At 40.0% G+C, this 19397-nt stretch overlaps 2 protein-coding genes across 4 annotated transcripts in view; both read left to right on the forward strand.

Moving 5' to 3' along the window:
* Positions 1 to 601: 601 nt before the first annotated feature.
* LOC311036378 (kelch-like protein 23) lies at positions 602 to 9682 on the forward strand. Its single transcript, XM_084045023.1, has 13 exons — positions 602 to 746; positions 2067 to 2143; positions 2741 to 2935; positions 3093 to 3227; positions 3323 to 3514; positions 4604 to 4747; positions 5016 to 5175; positions 5296 to 5421; positions 5894 to 6031; positions 7123 to 7302; positions 7725 to 7859; positions 8536 to 8722; positions 8813 to 9682. The coding sequence occupies exons 2-13, from the start codon at positions 2108 to 2110 to the stop codon at positions 8991 to 8993; spliced, it is 1809 nt and encodes a 602-aa protein (XP_083901149.1). The 5' UTR covers positions 602 to 746; positions 2067 to 2107; the 3' UTR covers positions 8994 to 9682.
* Positions 9683 to 12220: 2538 nt separating this feature from the next.
* Positions 12221 to 19397, forward strand: part of LOC311035573 (phospholipid-transporting ATPase IA-like) — a 212174-nt gene continuing 204997 nt past the window's right edge. For all 3 annotated transcript variants that reach the window (XR_014599748.1, XR_014599749.1, XM_084043847.1), the window contains exons 1-4: positions 12221 to 12514; positions 15706 to 15829; positions 16761 to 16860; positions 17664 to 17762. Coding sequence is in view for 1 of the 3 variants with exons in the window: in XM_084043847.1 (XP_083899973.1) it covers positions 12469 to 12514; positions 15706 to 15829; positions 16761 to 16860; positions 17664 to 17762 (369 nt within the window). In the remaining 2 variants the exon portion in view is untranslated. The remainder of the gene's footprint in view (positions 12515 to 15705; positions 15830 to 16760; positions 16861 to 17663; positions 17763 to 19397) is intronic.

Here is a 19397-nt window from a genome sequence, read left to right on the forward strand (position 1 = left end):
TATCATCTTATATAAACACAATTGACACAAGGAATTGACACTCTCACATCTGCTGATAATAGGAAAATTACAATCACAGACATTCCTGGAGAATTAGAAGATATAGGCCTAATGTTGCAGTGCCAGGCTGTGGGTGTGTGTGTAGATATGCGCACCAGCGCATTCGTTTGTATTGTATTGGACCAGTGCACAACGAATAATGATAATATTATTATTATAATAATAATAATCCTTGAATAGCATACATTTCTCCACCATAATAAAGAATATGATGAATGCACATAGGCTATTATGTTGCATAATCCAAGTCAAAATGTCTCTAAACATGGCCTGAGTACATTTACTCAAGTACTGTACTTAAGTGCAAGTAAATTACTAATTCGTTCCCTCACTTTACTAAAGCGAGGCCTCGCTTTAGTTTATTTGAGGCAATGAATTAGCTAACTTGTTCCCTCGAATAAAGTAATGCGTTCGAATGAATAAGGTAATGCGTTGCCATGCATTACTAAAGCGTTCCCATGCATAACTAAAGCGATCCCACGCATAAATCTTTTAAAAAAAAAATCCCCCTCAATGGCCACTGGAGGGCTCCGTAGAGAGACGTCTGAAAGTGAATATTAATTACATTGTTTATTTTATGCGCATTTGTTGACGGACTTGACTGCAGTGTCCTCGCGGCTGTCTGTTGTGGCCACTTGATTGTCTAGAGTGACTCACTGCCTTTAGATTTGAATGCAGCCAGCCAGGTATGTTCAATTGAGCTGTGTCTCTTACATTTATGTTTGTACAATATACATGCATGTTTACGTTATGTTTCTATCATATATATGCGTATTGTGAGCGCGTGTTTGTTGGATTGGGGCTGATGTAAGAATGTTGTAAAGAGATGCCAATAGGCTGTATTCACAGCAGCCATATTATGAAGACATTCACAGGTGTTACTAATGATACTAATGAAGGCTCTGTTCCATTGTTGGCTCACTGGTGTTCCTCGCCAGAGCTGGCGAAAACTTCTGGGAACTCAGATTAGCTCACTGGAAACACTCTGTTCAGGGTCCCCACGGTCATGAAATTCCTGGAAATATTTTGAAAAAAAAAAAAAAAAAATCCAGTACTGGAAAAGGTTTGGAATTGATCAAACTTCATCAAAGGTCCTGGAATTTAAGGGTCCTGGAAAAATATTTGGCTATGCATTGTTTTTGGCTATTGATTTTTTTTAATACAAAACCTTTTCATAAAGATGTATAACATTACACGAAATATGTAACATAAGTAGTTTTTCGCCGAACAGGCTGTGTAACACCCCATCCGCACTGCCAGCGATGCGACGTGACGCGACGCGAGCGGGCGATGAAATCACATTAAAATACATGTTTTTGAATGAGACCGTCCTGATCTACCGCAAGCGACAACGAACCGTGCAACGACGTCGTCCACCCCTCCTATTTTCACTCGCAGGCTCTATTTGAGCGAGGTTTCGCGGCTGTGCCCCAAGTTTTGGAAAAGTTTTGGAAATTCATTGCTAAAAATGTGTGGGGACCCTGTCTGTTACACCAGTGGGTCTACAGTTGGGGTCCAGGGACCCTCATGGGCTTCCAAATGGCCCCTTACAGGTGTGTAACCCTGAGAGTGTACAAATGGAACCAAATGGATCCATTTGGTTCCATTTGTACACTCTCAGAGTTATGGGGGTCGTGGAAACCACTGTGCTACACTAAATGGAACAGAGCCTTCATTAGTATCATTGGTAACACCTGTGAAGGAAGTGATAATACGGCTGCTGTGAATAGAGCCTATTCAATCCCCCAGTAAAATGAAGAACACATTAGTTGTTTTGCATGGAGGGAGTGAATCAAAGGTGGGGCAAAGAGCCAAAGACAGACTGAAGTTTGATATTAGAGTTTTGGACCCAACACTCGATGTCTGCTTGAATCCATTTCTGTTAGCTATGGTTAGAACTACTATATGGGTAAATATTTCAGAAACAGAATCAGACCACAATGCAACCTCATTTCACTATGCTCAGCCTGAACTGTATTAAAACAACGGGTGTGTTCTTTCTGCAGACTTGACCCACTCCATCAAACCTCCCTTCAGAGAGAACATCATGGCTGCCAAGAGAATGAGACTGGACACTTACCATGTGAGAGTGTGTGCATGTGATGTTCAAAGAGCTATTGGTGGATTGCATTGTTGTGTTCAAGTGTGTTGACTTGATACACCAGGCACAGGAGGACAGAATACATACTGGATGCCTGTCTGTCTGTACACTGCAAGACTGCATTATTTGTCTGTCTGCTTTTCAAGGCATTCTATGAAGCATTTGCACCTGAAGTGAAGCATTTCAGCGTGATCACTCACCGCCTTTGCCTACGTTTTAGGAGGAGCCCAATTAGGAGGGTTTGGGGCTGTTAGGTAAAGGTTGGCGCAGATTGGAAGGACAAGGGGCATACTGAGGGGGTTTGGGGGACATTGGAGCTTATTGGTAGGTAAGGGAAAGATTGAGAGGGGGATGGATGAGAAACTAGATTACCTAGCCAGGTCAACACGCTGGAAAACCAAGATGAAAAACATATGTTGACACATTAAACTGTCACTGAGGCACTAATATATGCAAGGGAAAATATGACACGGACAGTTTTCAAGCCACATTACCAGACCATCAACATTATTCACAGATTAATAGTTGTTTATTTGTCTGATTATACATCTCCCCCTGGATGCTGTTGTTGCACTTCAGGAGGATGGCACCAGTGTATCGCTATCCTCACCGCACACTGAGGTGTATGTGGAGTGCACCCATCCCAACAAGGTGTTAGAGGGTCTAAACAGGCTGCGGCTCAACCGTGCCCTGTGTGATGTGATTCTGTGCTGTGGGGGACGGGAGTTCCCCTGCCATCGTTATGTACTGGCCTCCTTCAGCCCATACTTTGAGGTAAACACACATTTATTGACCTGCTGTTGTTAAGGGGATGCCATTTCAGTTCTGCTTTGGCTTTCTCGTGAACCGCTATATCCAGCCAGTTAATTGTAAATAAAGGCCTGAACCATGAACACTTCAAGCCAACCATTCACCTTTTCAACCTGCACAGGCAATGTTTACGTCTGGCATGGTGGAGTCCACACAGGAAAGGGTGACCATCAGTGCAGTGGAACCTCAGATTATTGGTATGTTGGTGAACTATGCCTATACTTCAGAGGTGTCTATCTCCACTGCAAATGTGCAGGTAATTTGTTATCATCATAAATCTTATCCATTGTCTACTTGTTTGTCCTACACAACATTGGTGCTTAATAAAGTTTTTTTTTTAATTTGGTCTAGGCCCTGCTAGTAGCATCGAACTTGTTGGATGTCATGGCTATTCGAGAGGCCTGCTGTGACTTCATGAAGCGTCACATGGATATAAGTAACTGTGTAGGGATTTTCTGCTTTGCTGAGACTCAATCCTGTAAAATGTTGGAGCAACACAGCGTGGATTATATTCTGGAACACTTCAGTGACATCTACCAGCAGGTCAGTGATTGAGGGATCATACATTTCCCAAGTTGCTTGTTGTAGGCTTTTGCTCCAATAACTTTGTTTTATTACTGTTACTCAACCTGTCATCACCAGGTCATTGCTCAATGAACTGATTAATATATCAATAAGCTTCAGTCCATTTCACTAAACAAACCATCTACCAACAGTGAAGCGAACACGGTCTTATCTGTCAGCTAATCTACTGTATTTTTAGCGGCGCTAGCCGCTCTATACCTTTAGGTATAGAGCGGATATTAGCCCTCTATACCTGGCTTTTGCGTCAACGTTCTGATTGGTCAGGCTCGCCAAGGTTCTGATTGGTCAGGTCCGTCAACGTTCTGATTGGTCAGGCCCGCCAAGGTTCTGATTGGTCAGGTCCGTCAACGTTCTGATTGGTCAGGCCCGTCGAGGTTCTGATTGGTCAGGTCCGTCAACGTTCTGATTGGTCAGGCCCGTCGAGGTTCTGATTGGTCAGGTCCGTCGACGTTCTGATTGGTCAGGCCCGTCAAGGTTCTGATTGGTCAGGCCCGTCAACGTTCTGATTGGTCAGGCAAGGGAACTATTCATGACATCAATATTATATCATGAATATAAAATTAGATGGTTTATATAAACTGTAAAAGTCCGGAACATAAACACTCTGGGTACGGCTTATAAATTGTATAGATTATTTCATAACACATACATATCTTTCTGGTACCACATGTATACACACGGACACACAAAGTTTATTTTTTAGGTACCCACTCTATCAGCTATGACAGATCAGTTTTTGCCACTTACCTTGGAATGCATTTGGTGATTCGCTTCCAATGGCACTATTTAGTGCCACTGGAAGCCTTGAAATAAATTTACAGAGATTTAATATTGTTTCTCTAGTATTTCTCTGTGTGTACGTATGTCCGTGTCTATGTCCAGGTGTATGTCCATCCTTATGTTCGTCCTCTGTATTCTTATTAACTGGGGTATAAACTAATATTGATATTATATATTAGATATTAATATTGAAACACATATCTATGACAAAATATATCAAAGGCGCCGCTACCTTCACACAGGTGTGATTTTATTTTCTACCAACAGGAAGAGTTCCTTTGTCTCTCTGTGGAAGAACTGACAGTGATTTTTGCCAGTGACCATCTCAATGTGCCCAAGGAGGACATGGTGTTTGAAGCTGCCATGTTGTGGTTAGACAAGTGTCCTACCCGCAGGCAGAACTTTGAAAAGGTCAGTCATTTGTTTTTATTGTCACGTTGTCAGACGATCAGAGGTAGTTATAAATCTAGGTAGTTGCCAGAACAGCAACATTTATTCATTCTGATGAGGGCCAGCAGGCCGAAACGTCAATACATTTAAAGGAACTTCATATGGAGCTGTTTTTTCTTTTCCTTGTTTTTGTTTGTACAACAGCACCTGCTGTACATGCTTGGCATATGGTACTTGCTGGTACTATGCATGATTATTATATAATGTTGTTCACTGTGTGTTCTTTAAGGTACTAGAGCAAATCCGTCTGCCTCTCATAAGCCCCTCCTACCTCCACACTGTGGTTGAGTCTCTGGATGTGGTGAAAGAATACCAGGGCTGCCAGAGGTTCATCTCTGAGGCCAAAGACCAGCCCTTCTGTAACACAGCACGCCCACGCAGGACCACAGGTACCCTTCCTCACACATGAATGCATGTTGCAAAAATACATCAGTGTTTTTTTAGTTTTGAGTTCAACCTGCTTAAAACTACTCTGACTCGCGTGCTCCTTCTCCCTTGTTTTTTTTAAGTGATTTTGACAGTGGGAGGAGAAGGCAGGTTTGACAAAATTGAAATCTTCGATCGCCTGAGCAATCAATGGAAGACTCTAGGACGTTTGCCCTGGAAAGTATCTGGGCCTGCTGTGGTTAAGACAGGTGAGAAGCACCATCAGAGTTAATCAACTTGGGACCTGTAATGGACACTACTCTGTTTTGCCTCTGAAACTTTCAAGTGTTGCGCTGGAAAAGCAATTGAAATTCTTGAAGGGTACAATTTAGGCTTTTAGCAGACACTTCAGAGCTACTTACAATCAGTCAACTCGGGGTCCCGAGTTGCTGTTGGCTAGACCGCACTCTAGCATCGCACAATCAGTGCAAAATTGGAGTAAATGTCATGAACCCTAGTCAACAAATGGTCACATAAGTATTGTGCAAAGAGAACAATGTAGTGCTTCAAAGACATTAGTACACCAGCAGGTTAACATCAAACATAGTATCTGTCCAAAACAACATACTAACATGTGTGGTCAAGTAAAAACAAATCTAAATAACAGAAAAACAACATCTTTAGTTTTTTAACAATCAAGGCATAAATCAGTGTTTTCATTCTACTTTTCTCCCACCACAGGCTGTACTCTGTATTTGGCAGGAGGAGAGAGAGGAAGATCGTCTTTGGATTCAATGTCTAGGGAGATGTGGCGCTATGACGTTCCCAGTAAATCATGGCGGAAGATGGCTTCCATGAATAAGCCACGCTCCTACTTCAGTAAGATGGTCAAACTATGGTATTTAATCGAGCATCGAAGTCTGACATCACTGCCGTTAGAGGACGCTATCCCTGGGTCACAGCGTTATTTTTTGTATTGGATTTCCCATAGGGGAATCTTGGATCACGTCATATAAGAACTGTGTTCCAGAAATAACAAATCACCCCGCCAATTTCACTTGTATGGATGTGAAGCATCAACTGACGGTAAAAAGGTACAAATTCATCCAAGTAAGAAAATATTATTTTTTTCTCCAAACACAGACGTTATCAAACTCAGTCTCATAAATGTTACAGACCTGACTTTGTTTATTTTTGGAGCACAGTTCTTATTTGACACGATCTAAGATTCCCCTATGGGAAATCCAATACAAATAACCCAGTGGGAGTGAAGTCAGAACTTCGCTACTCTCTACTCTCTTTAACCACATAAACCACCCTGTTTTGGGTATATCATTATAGGCAAAAAACCCAAAATGTTCTAAGTATATAAAATAGAGCACAAGTCGTTAAAGATAGGGCAACAGACAAGGGACAACTTCAGATATTTACATTATACCACCAAATATCTAGACAGTACCGGTTGCTTATATAATTATATGGAAATTACAGGTACAGAATTGATCAGTTTAAACTGCAGAGTAATGACATCATTAGTGGAGCAAGTTGCTAGTTGTACACAATTTATTGACTGTACTTGGTACAATAAATTATAAATTGGCCTATAAATTGTATGAAATGCATTGTAAATATCTATTATTAAAAAACAGATATATTTGCAATGCCCTGGAAGCCTTTCTACTGTTAAATATAAAATTAAATGTATAGTATGTTGATAACATAAGTGTCCCTGTATTTGTGTGTGAGTGTTGCGGTCAAGCAGTAGCAAGGTAATACTACTACCACTCCTAATATCAGCCTTGAGTATGGGAAATGTTTGGGGCGGGCGGATTTAGCCCAAACAACAAAAGTGTTGTTGCTTTGGTTAGCCAAGGAGAGCCTGCATAGTGCATATGGCCAAGGACTTCCCTTCTAATGATCAGTGTTGTTGTTTTTTCTTTTTTCCCTGCACAACTCCACATGGTCTATAGGCATGGTGATGCTGGATGGATATATGTATGCCGTGGGTGGTGATCTCCCTGGCTCAATGGAGCGCTATGACCCCAAAGCCAACACCTGGCAGCTCATGCAGTCTGTCTGTCTGGCAGCACATTGCAATTGTCTTCATGAAATGGTCGCACTCGCACTAGAAGGACATCTGTATTTGATTGGTACATAACAGGTTTTTTATTTTATGTAACTAGTTATGTGTCTACTGTACCCGTTGTCAGATTACCCAGTGCAGTACCCCTCCGGTTACGACCAAATTCTCAATTGGCATGATACACCCTCGGGTCATCGGCAGCACTCATGCCTATATATATTATATAGATATGTAGCAGTAGGTGCGCAGAGCCTCTGCGAATTACCAAAAGCCTAAAGCGGGAGACCAGGGTTTGAATCCCGGGAGTTAACTTAACTTTAAAGCACAATCAGGGTTTGAATGGTTGGTTGGTTGGGAGGGACGGGGATGGGGGAATTTCATACTAGGGCTGTGCACAAACACTCATTTCACTGACTGTTAATGTTTTTGTAACCGTTTAAGTGAGCACATTCCCCAGGGTCTGATTGAAAAAAGTGTGTGTGTGTCTAGGTGTACATCCTTCGGATTCAATCAAGATGGCCAAGTACAACCCTGAAACCTCTGTATGGACAGAAGTCACACCTATGCAGAATCCGCGTTATGTTCCAGCTGTCTGTACTCTCAACGGAAAGATCTTCGTAATAGGTATCATGCCTGTTCTTAAAGGCTCTTAGTCAGTGGTGGAAGAAGTACTCGGCCTGCTTTTTAACTTGAGTAAAAGTACCAAAGTGTAATACTCTGTGACAAATGTTACTTGAGTTAAAGTACAAAAGTATTGGCAAAAAACATGTACTCATTATGCAGAATAGCCCACTTCACAATCATATTACTGGAATTAGTAATGCATTAATGTTTTCATCATGTTAAGGTTGTAGGTGGTACGGGGGGTGGAGGGGGTTAATTACTTTGTGCTGCTGAATAGCTTATAACCTATAATAATACATAATGTATCATTTAATGTTTTGTATTGATGAACTAAATCTGCAAACTAACTAGTAAATAAAGCTGTAAAATAATTGTATGGGAGTAAAGAGTAAAAAAAAAAGGCTTCTAAATGTAGTGGAGTAGAAGTAAATTGGAATACTCAAGTAAAGTAAAAGTACATAGAAGTTGCAAAACGGGGATAGACTCCCACACGCTGATACTGACAGTAAGCCTCTCCAACCTACTTACTTACATCAAAGTTATAAGTAAATATCTTTACAGTAGTTCCACCGTAGTTAAACTACTGATCTTAGTTCCATAATTGACTCCCTTTTTGTACTTTGGGCACATAATAGAGCCCACTAAAAGCCTCTATCCTCTTAATTCTTGTCTGTAGGTGGTGAGCGTTCTACTTCTATGTACACCGGGAGCTACATATACCCCCAAAACACGACAGAGTGTTACAACCCTAAGACCAACCAATGGACCACGTGTGCTCCCATGCAAGTGAGACGCACCGAGCATGGCGCAGTTGAGGTGGCGGGAAAGATCTACCTACTAGGAGGGGTGGATGAGAGCTTCAGGTAAGATACTGCTGCTCCATGAATGCCTGGGAAAGGTGGCTTCTTGTCCACAGATATTTAACACATGGCTATTGGTCTCTCTTCATGTAGGTGCACCCAGAAAATCGAGTGCTACTGTGAAGAGACGGACACCTGGGAAACTGTTGGGAAGATGCCCAGTGCCCGTGGCGGTTTCATCTGCATGTCTTTCAGGCTGAGGAAAGACTGTGCAGCCCTAGTTGATGAATATGATGATGATGTAAACAGTGACGATGATGATTATGAAGATTAATATTATCTACTGGGGAAATAGATTCTACTAGAATGTGGGGTTAGAAACACTGCACTAATGTATCTTAACAGTTGCCTACTTGGGTTAACTGTTATGTTTCACTGTCAACCGATATTGCTCATTATCGCTGTTGGTTGACTATACAGTACAAATATGATCCGTATACCTACTGTGTAGGCTGGCTTACACGGTACATATATCAGCCTCACATGACCGTTTGTACATAGTTATTTGAAGACCGAGAAACCCTTCGGCTGATTTAAAGCACACTCACAATGAGTCGAGGATATAGAGTATAGTTAAAGCGTTTAATGTTTCTTGGGCATAATGTAACGAATGATAACAAATGAGGCTGGCAGCCGGTTTCGACCCACGTGGGTCTTTCTCAGGGCAAGACTAGAAGGATTAGGACTGGACTGGAACAAGTTGCGTGTATTTTTTTGTTTGTTATTTGAGCTATTAATACAGTATGTTAATAATCTGATGATACATTTTGCCTTATGCTATGCCTATACTTTATTTTGAAATTGTTTATACACTGTTATCCCAGTCAGTGCAAGTGCTGATTGCTAAGGTCAGACTACTACATTTATTTTTACTTGTATATGTGATCTCTTACTTTCTGCCCTTATTTTTATTTGAATCTTAGTTGTAAACCTGTTTCATACTGCGGTGCTGATGACACCTGAATTCCATACGGGGCTCAATAAAGACCTATACCGTATATCAATGAATGCTTTTTTCATGTATTCCTTAACTATTATTGATTGATATCCCTGCCTACATGCAGCCCAGGGGCCAGAAGTTAATGCACCCCAGGGCATCCTGGGAAATCTTCCCCCTACACATGAGCAACTTTCACTGAAATGAATGGGTGGAAATTTTCTGTTCACTCTCTAGATACAATATGCTTGCCACCATCTGATGTCCCTGATTCCCCAATAGCAGAGCATGGGGAATCTCAATCAAAAATCTAAAAGTGTATTCATATGCTGTGGCAGTAATTATTTATCAAATCATTCTGACTTAAATTCGTTTTTACCTCTTGTTCCTAGCACACCAGCTGTTTTTTTTAATGGAAAATGTCTATATGTCATTTCACACTACAGAGAATTGGTGAGTTGTTTCTATACATCAAATATTTTTCTATAGAAGATAAATCTCTGTTTGTAGCCCAATCATACATTAAAGTTACTGTCCTCCTATGTATTACTTATTTGTTCCGATTATTGCTATGGGGTAGGAGTAAGAAGATGAGCACCTGGGGGGAAAATACATCTTTAAAAAATGAAGAGCATTCTTATCTAATGAATATAGTTCATGTAGAGTGAAGAGCTGTTTTTTTTAGAGAATGGGTTGATTTGTTATTGAATGCTTAAGAGACTTGCATGACACACAATCTTCTGAAACTTACAATACAGCTTAAAGGAAGAATAAGAGCAAACCACTGAAGCTGTTTTAATGTGGGATTAAACAAGATGCAACCCTTTAGGAGAAGACACAGTTGAATTAATCCAAATAGTGGTATATTATTAAGATAATAATGTACCAATGCCAAAATAGCCTCACGGTGCGTTTTAACAGCGGGCAACTCTGGGCGATGCCGGGCGATATCGCCCAAAAAGATAAAGAAAATCCATCTTTCATCGCCCCCCCGCCCACTTCGCCCGATCGCCGGCTCTCATAGACTTTCATTATATTTTGGGCGATGTTGCCCGAGAGTTGCCCGCTGTTAAAACGCAGGGTTAGTGATAAACAATCAGAATGCTGCTTTCGCCACAAAACAGGTAGCCTCGATCTTCAGGCTTTTATTGTTTAGTTTTGCTATACAAAACAGGCCAGCCAGAGCAGTATTATTAGGACATGATTCCATTTTCATGCAACATTTAAATGAGCTTGCTTTCCAGATCCACCACCTTTACTGCGCAGGCTTATAAGGTGAAGAGGTAGAACGCTGAAATAAGGCAAATAAAGCCTTAGCTCATCACTACCCATGTCATACTGTATACATCACTGTCATCAGTGTAGTTGAACACCAGCCTTGCCTGCCCTATTGACCAAAATGCTGATTGTCAGTCTCTTGATAAATATGTTGAACAGATTCTTGCCTGTGTTTCTCTCAATTAACTGACAAACACCTGTAAAAGCTGCAGTGATAAAAAAAAAGAAAAAAGATTAAAAAAAATATATTGTGGTGTCATCTAAATTGTAAATAGGCTTAGTTGTAAATAGTCATCTAAATAGTCCCCCCCACCCTTTCACCTAATATAAGAAAATGATTCTGGACATTTTACTCATATGGTTATGAAGCATCTGATGCTGAAAAAGTACTAATGGAGGAAAATAAAAGTTCTCAAGCGGTTCTGTCTGGAACTGCTTATGTAGTGTGGTGTTGCCACTTGCCAGGGGGACACAATTACTGATTACAGGGCTGAAGTGGGTAAAAGTATGTTTTGTGATAATAATCAAAATCTATAATGTAACTAGTAACTAAAGTGTTCATATAATTGTAGTGGAGTATAAAATATAATATTTGCCTCTGAGATGTAGTGGACCAGAAGTAAAAGTACAGAAAATTGGAAATACTCCAGTAAAGTAAAACATATCTCAAAATTGTACTTAAGTACAGTAATTGAGTACATGTACTTATTTACTTTACACCACTGATGTTGACAGTGTCAGTTCACTCTATGTCAGACGGAGGCAGTAGTGTTTTTTTTTTTTTTCGCTCTCAGTATCAAACGCAAAGAAGAAGAGGAAGAAGGAGCTTTGGAAGAAACGCAGAAGAAGAAGAACGTAGCGTTGCCATGTCGGCTTATTATAAGCGAGTTTTTCTGTAAAGTTGCTTGTAAAAATTGGTTAGCAGTTGCATTTTTTGGGGGCTGGTTTCTAAAGTGTACTTGGTTGTTTAGGCTTATGCTTCCAAAAAGTGGTTCTCAAATATTTTCATAAATGTTTTGTGCAATTGTGCCCACTGCCCAGGGAGCATTTGTGTTGTTAGAATGTTTCAAAAACATTCCAAATATTCCACATTTTATTGCAAGAGTTTTATTCTGAATAGCAGATCTGCAAGCTCACAACACGAGTTGTGAGCCTGTAGATCGGCTATTTTCAAATAGCTGATGCAAATATGTTTAAAGTGCTCATTGGATCTGTTTCCTAGACATGGTTGCTTATTTCTCTCACAAAATATGGCAACACTGAACGTACAGCTACACAAATAAACAGCAATCAGCCTGTGTCTCCTTAACCAGTCAGTAACAAAACAGTGATCCTCCTCCTCGAGCTTCAAATGAGCTTCTATATAGGTGTTAGTGATGCGACCCGGTCTGTCGCTGTTATAGAACACTTGGCGTGACTTTCCTATAGGGGTGACATAGACAGCTGGAGATCCGTGCTGACAGACAGACATGCGGCATCTGGAGGCTGCGAAGCCCGCAACAAGCAGCCCCTCGCCGGGCTCCACGGGGCCGTGATGCCGCTGGACAGGAGCCTGTCTGACCTCCGCGCACGACTCAAAGGTATGGATCTATATGGAGCCTGTGAAACATGGCAACCCAATGCACCCTATGCACAGGACTGTTAAGACCCATACCTCTATGGTGAAGACATTCACAGGTGTTACCAATGATACTAACGAAGGCTCTGTTCCATTCTGGTCAAACAGAGTCAGGGTTGATATTGTTGCATGTTGACTCACTGGAAACACTCTGTTACACCAGTGGGTCTAAAGTTGGGGTCCAGGAACCCTCATGGGCTTCCAAATGGCCCCTTGTGGGTGTGTAACTCTGAGAGTGTACAAATGGAACCCATTTGGTTCCATTTGTACACTCAGAGTTATGGGGGTCGTGGAAACCACTGTGCTACACTAAATGGAACAGAGCCTTCATTAGTATCATTGGTAACACCTGTGAAGGAAGTGATAATATGGCTGCTGTGCATAAAGCCTATTTGTTTTACTAAGTAAATGTATCGATTCTGCAATGTAGAAATACTCTGTTACAAGTCAAAGTTCAGAATAAAACATTGACTTGAGTAAAAGTACAAAAGTATTGGCATCACAAATTAATTAACCAAGTACCAAAAGTATAAAGTAAAATCTTTTGAAATTAGCAGATTACAAGTTCACAATGCGTCAATGTCACATCGAGACGTATTGTGAGCTTGTATTTGCTATTTTCAAATGGCTGAAATGTAGCCTATGTAGGGCCGAAGTGGTTAATGTATGTTTTATAAAGTAATCATTTATATCTGCAAAGTAACTAGTAACTAAAGTTTTGAAATAATTATAGTGGCGTAAAAGCATAATATTTGCCTCTGAGATGTCGTGGAGTAGAAGTAAAAGTACTGAAAATTGTACATACTCCAGCAAAGTAAAAAAAGACCTCACCTTTACTTAAGTACAGTATTTGTGTAAATGTACATAGTTACTTTACACCACTGCCAATTGAACTATATTAATGTGTGGCTTGGATGCTCAGCCCCTGGATAACAATGAATAGCCTACATTACATTGTTATTACAACATACCAATGCAGTGACTACAAACATATATCCTGAGCTGAGCCCCTGCTTCCCCATTAAGGAGAGTGAAAGTAGAAGTCTCTCAAAACCAAACTGCACAGATGGGCAAAGTTTATGGATATGATACTGATCCATTTCAGACACAAGGAACAGAAAATGCATGGGGCTTTTCAATGTGAAAATGTATCTGAAATGGCCTTTATTTACAGAGGACCGCTGACCACGTCTGAAACACAGATGTTAAAATAGTAGTAGTAATAATAATAATATATAACGGACAGAAAACCGATCATTAAAACCACAGTGGTCAGAAGTGAAAGTAACTATTAAACAGAGGGTGATCAGTATGTGTAGGCCTAGTATGTGTCATTTTAGAGCCTGTGTAGTGCTAATTGTGTAAGTGATATTTATTTATTTATTGTTAAAATAAGTTTTTAATATCCCTATATTCTGATAGTAATCATTGCTAAGTAACATGGGGCTTTCCAGCTCATACAGAGTATGGGATAAACAAATTTAAAGAAATTAAGCTGATAAATTACCTTTGTGGGGTTCTCTCGCCTGATGACTTTATGTACGGCTGGATAGCCTAACATCCTAATTCATTAGTTGATTTATAATTTGTGGTAATAATCAAAATCTGCAAAATACCTAAAGGTTTGAAATAAATGTTATTGAGTAAAAATTACAATATTACGGTACCCTCTGAAGTGTTAGTGTGAGTTGAAGTTGAAATATTCAAGAAAAGTATAAATACCTCTGAACTGTACTTAAGTACAATTTTACAGTTTGGTTCCACCCCTGCTTAGCACCAGTGTGACTGCAAAAGCCAGATCTCAGTCAATAGTCAAATTTCGATCTCCTCGCTACCTCCATTCTCCATCCTCCACCATGGCGGTGTTACGGGGAAATTGGTGACCGGCTGAAATATGTGACCTTCTTATGGACTTCACATAACGTCAGTCATAAATCACTGCTGTTTGCTTATCAACAGATCACCTAGTGGTATTAAAGCCACATATTGCAAGACCTCAATGTGCGGTATGTGTAAGTCCACATGATGGTCACATATTCTGTCAGGTCACCAATTTCACTGTGACATCGCCATGCAGGATGGAGGACAGAGGACAGAGGAGGCGAGGTGGCAGTAATTTGAGTATTGGGTTGTGGTTATAGACTCTATACTCTATAGTACCATAGAGTATATAGACATGTCCCGTTCATCCATTCATGTAATCCAGAGGATCTTGAAGCACCAGACCACACCCTGAGCTAATCAGTTAAGCAGTCAAGCCAGTGGATTAGGAGCTGTTACACTTTCAAACACTGCTTCCTTAGCTTGACCGCCACTGTAGATCGGCTATATCCACAATTTGTATTTATGTATTTTACGATTATCGGTTATTTTTCATAATTGATCTGTTAGTTCGATTAACCCCTACTTGTCGTCTATACAGGGCTACTCACTTAATCAATATATGTATTATCGCTGGACGACAGTGAAGAGGGTGTTGACCGTAGCCCAGAAGGAAGCAGGGGAAAAGGAGTGGTAGAGACACAGACAGTACAGTAAAGACATTAGGATCATAGAGAATCATGTATGAAGGAGAGTGTCCACATGTTGTCTGAATGGACAAGCCTTCGCCACAAGGTTACTGTATTATAGTTTAGATTTTTTCGTTGTTTTTTAGTTCTTTTGACTTTGTGTTTATCGATTTTAGTTAGATTTTTTTTATTTTTTTAATGCAACTTTGATACTTAAGTTTTTATTTTGTGAAAATGTTTAGTTTTAGTGTTCATTTAATTTTGTGTGATAATATGGGGTATTTGCCAGGGGCGAGATTCAAAAATGTCAGGAAAAGTACTGTGTAATAAAAACAAAACATACAATTAACAAATAAAGTATTCACAGTTAAAACTGCCACAGTTGAACAAATGCTAGATAGATTTAATATACAACCAAAATACTTGGTTTATATATGGAATAAGTTGACAAAGACTAAAACTAAGGACATTTTGTCTGACTTTAGTTTGTTTTAGTTTGTTTTGTAAACACACAATACAGTTTCAGTTAGTTATCGTTAGTTTTTTGTTTTTTGTTTAAGTTTTACATTTTTTCAATTCCAGTTTGAGTCATTTTGTAACTAACTCTAATAACCTTGCTTGGTCGCCCCCTACCTGTCTGTAGGATATGAGAGGACACAGGACGCGGCGGCGTCCACGGACGACTCGCCGTCACAGAACGAAGACGACGTCCGGCTCATCCTCATCAGTCAGCCTCAATGCACCAAGTTCTGCACTAATACAGTTAGGTAAGTAAACAACAGCAGTTAGAACCCTTGTCCCTGATTGGCCTGGTCATGTTGTGATTTCTGATACTGGTCTCCTGTATCCCATTGAGACCTGAGGCCGTATGTATTTGGCTGCGGAGCCAAATAAATACCCCCCCCCCCCCCAAGAAGAGAAGATTTGTGTAAAAAAAAATCACACTTTCAAGATTTTTTTTAAAAGTTAAAAAATAGCAGATGTACAAGCTCGCAGCGCGGCACGAAGTGGCGCTGTGAGCTTGTACATCTGCTATTTTTGAGAACCACTGTTCTAATTCCCAAGAGTTTAATGAAAAACGTATGTTGCTAATATATACTGTATAGCTAAAATCTAAAATGCTTTCCCGGTTTTAATGGGATATGGGCCGAAGTCCAGACTGATCTTGTGGGGAACGTTTGTGAACCCAAATGATCAGGATGGCCAACGCCAGGCTACAAAATTCAGACTTCTAGTTTGAAAGTGGACTAGATACAGTATGTGTCTGGTCCATACATCTGTACACATGCTGTCAGTCATTTCACAATGTATCCACAGGAAACGAGTAGTATGGAACTATGCTGATGTAGGCCTTTTAGACCATGCTAAATTCAGCTTATCAGGATTCTGGTTTCGCCCACACGTCCTGTGGGACAGAGCCTTACAGCAAGCCCAGAATCTTTACGAATGATAGAAACAATGATACAATTATACTAAATGAATAAATGAACTGTTGCAGTTCTATTGCACTTCACCATCCATTTATGTTGTATTTTACTGTTTTAAAAAGAGAGGAAGAGGAAGAAGAATCCCAAATCGATTATTTTATAAAAATGGATTACTTTTTATAATCGAAATCAATTACTTTGATGAACTATTGCACGCCTAGTGACATGATCTGTGTGTGGTGCTGTGGTGTCCTCCTCCCCGCCTACGTAGCACTGCAAAGTACAACGTCCTCACCTTCCTGCCTCGATTCCTGTTCGCTCAGTTCCGGAGAGCCGCCAACTCCTTCTTCCTGTTCATCGCTCTGTTGCAGGTAGGACTGTAGTATGATAACAATATATAATAATAATAGCAATATAACCACACAATTCACATTGCACTGTTTCCGCAAATAATTGTGATACTGTTATGTATCACCTTTGGGGAGAGGGGATGCTAATGGTCATCATTCGGAATGAACGTTCGGCACCTAAAATAAACGTGGGGCCACGGCATTTAGTTTTTATGCATCACATATCTGGAACAAACTCCCAGGAACCTGCAGGTCTGCTGCCACTCTTATTTATTTTAACCCATTAAGACCTGAGGCGATTCTTTAAAAGATTTTTTGTTTTTAAAGATTTTTCAAAAATAGCAGATCTACAAGCTCATAGAGCGGCACCAAGTGCCGCGCTATGAGCTTGTATATCTGCTATTTTTGAATAGCCAAAGAAATCTAAAGTGACACAGATGCATTCCAGGTCTTAATGGGTTAAATAACAACTACATACCTTTCTAGTTGCCGTGGTTTGATTGAGTTACTTTTCTTTTTTACTTCTTTTTTTTATGCATTCTAATGTCATTGTATAATTGTGTTCCTTTGCTTGATGTTCTGTGTAAAGCACATTGAATTGCATTGAAATGTGCTATACAAATAAAATTGCCTTGCCTTGCCACCTTCGTTCGTTCGGGGCCAGCCCTCCCACATCTGCCTGAAACAGTTGTACTCCTATAAAAGCTGCGGTGGCCTCTTGCCATATCGATCGGCAAAGGACTAATTTTAATAGATAATAGATGTATACAGTATTCATATCCCCATGTTGTGTGTTGTGGTTTTTCATGGTTCCCGCTTGGTAGCAAATCCCAGACGTGTCTCCGACAGGGCGATGGACCACCCTGGTTCCTCTGGTGCTCATCCTCCTGGTGGCGGCTCTCAAAGAGATCATTGAAGACCTGGTCAGTGACCGTGTCACAATTATTAACGTCATTGGGTAGAGGCGGAGCGATTTCCTAACATTTAAGACACAAGAACTTAACACCTTAAAGACAACAGTCAGAACTCAGAGCTCAACATGAGAAAGGTTTTACAAGATACATTGCAACGGAGTTGACAAGCATTCACGGTCAACTGTCTATTCCTAAAATGCATGCAATATACCGTATATATTGTCCCATATGATTCTTATGCTAAAATTAGCCAACTCTTCAGGAAGCGCTCCAAACGATTTCCTGGCAGCCAGAACTATTAACTAACCAAACCGTGTGCGATGAGCTGACAAACAACTAATCACTTATTAGGAAGAGATATGATGGTTGTGCAAACTTTGCGTATCATCAGTGATGTAAGAAGTACATGTCACATGTTTTACTTAAGTAAAAATATCAATACCTTATTGTATAAATAGTCTGTTACTAGTACAAGTTTGGTATTCAAAATTCACTTGAGTAAAAGTACAAAAGTATTGGCATCAAAATGTATGTACCAAAAGTAAAAGTACTCATTGCAGAAGGTCCCATTTCACATTTTTTCAAAAGTATAAAATGTATAAAAATCCTTTGAAAAGCAACGCATTGTGAGTTTGTAGATCGGATATTTTCAAATGGCCAAAGTCTATGTATAGCTCTGAAGTGTTTTCCTAATAATAATCAAAATCTACAAAGTAACTAGTAACTCAAGTTTTAAAATGTCATAATTATAGTGTAGTAAAGGTACAATATTTGCCTTTGAGATGTAGTGGAGTAAAAGAGATGTAAGAGTGAAAATTGGAAATACTCCAGTAAAGTAAAAATACCCCAAAATTGTACTTAAGTACAGTACTTGAGGAAGTGTGCTTAGTTACTTTCCACCACTGAGTATCATAATACAGTTACTTGGGAATCCCCTTCCTTTCTAATGTTGAACTGTGGGCCAGATACTGTACATGGCTCTATACACACATAGTGCTCCTTTGTCCTCAAAGCACCCTGACCGGACACTGTCCGGAGTCTGGTCCACACATCTGTACACATGCTTACAGTCATTTCACAACGTGTCCACAGGAAACAAGTGTATGGAACTATGCTGACGTAGGCCTTTTAGACCATGCTAAATTCGCCCACACTTCCTGGGACAGAGCCTTACAGAGCCTTGGACAAACAGCAAGCCCAGAGAGTCTTTTATTGCGGTTTGCTTACAATTATACTTGTAAGCAAATAGCAGAATAGAAATAAATGCATTTACGTGCATGCATAGCAGAAGGATTGGCATTTGCCAACTTTGATCTATAAAGTAAAACATTATGAATCAATAAACAGATAACATGTGATTAAATTGATAAATGAAATACATTGACTGAATCTTCTGGTGGATTACACGTTACTAAATATGTTGTAATGGTTAAATGAATATATGGTTTCACTCAGCCTCCGCAATCGCCTGATTTAGCATAATCATTAGAATCGTTTTCCATTCATATCTTTATGAAATGAACATGAATATCATATTATTTCCATCATTATTTCTACGTCAGTATATCTACAGTACAGTATATTGTCTCTGTCGGGTGGAAACCTCCAGGATTCAAATAAAAACAAAAAGCAAAAGTAGCAGAT

The sequence above is a fragment of the Gymnoscopelus microlampas genome, assembly GCF_963454915.1.
Source record: "Gymnoscopelus microlampas genome assembly, chromosome: 20".
Classification (NCBI taxonomy): domain Eukaryota; kingdom Metazoa; phylum Chordata; class Actinopteri; order Myctophiformes; family Myctophidae; genus Gymnoscopelus; species Gymnoscopelus microlampas.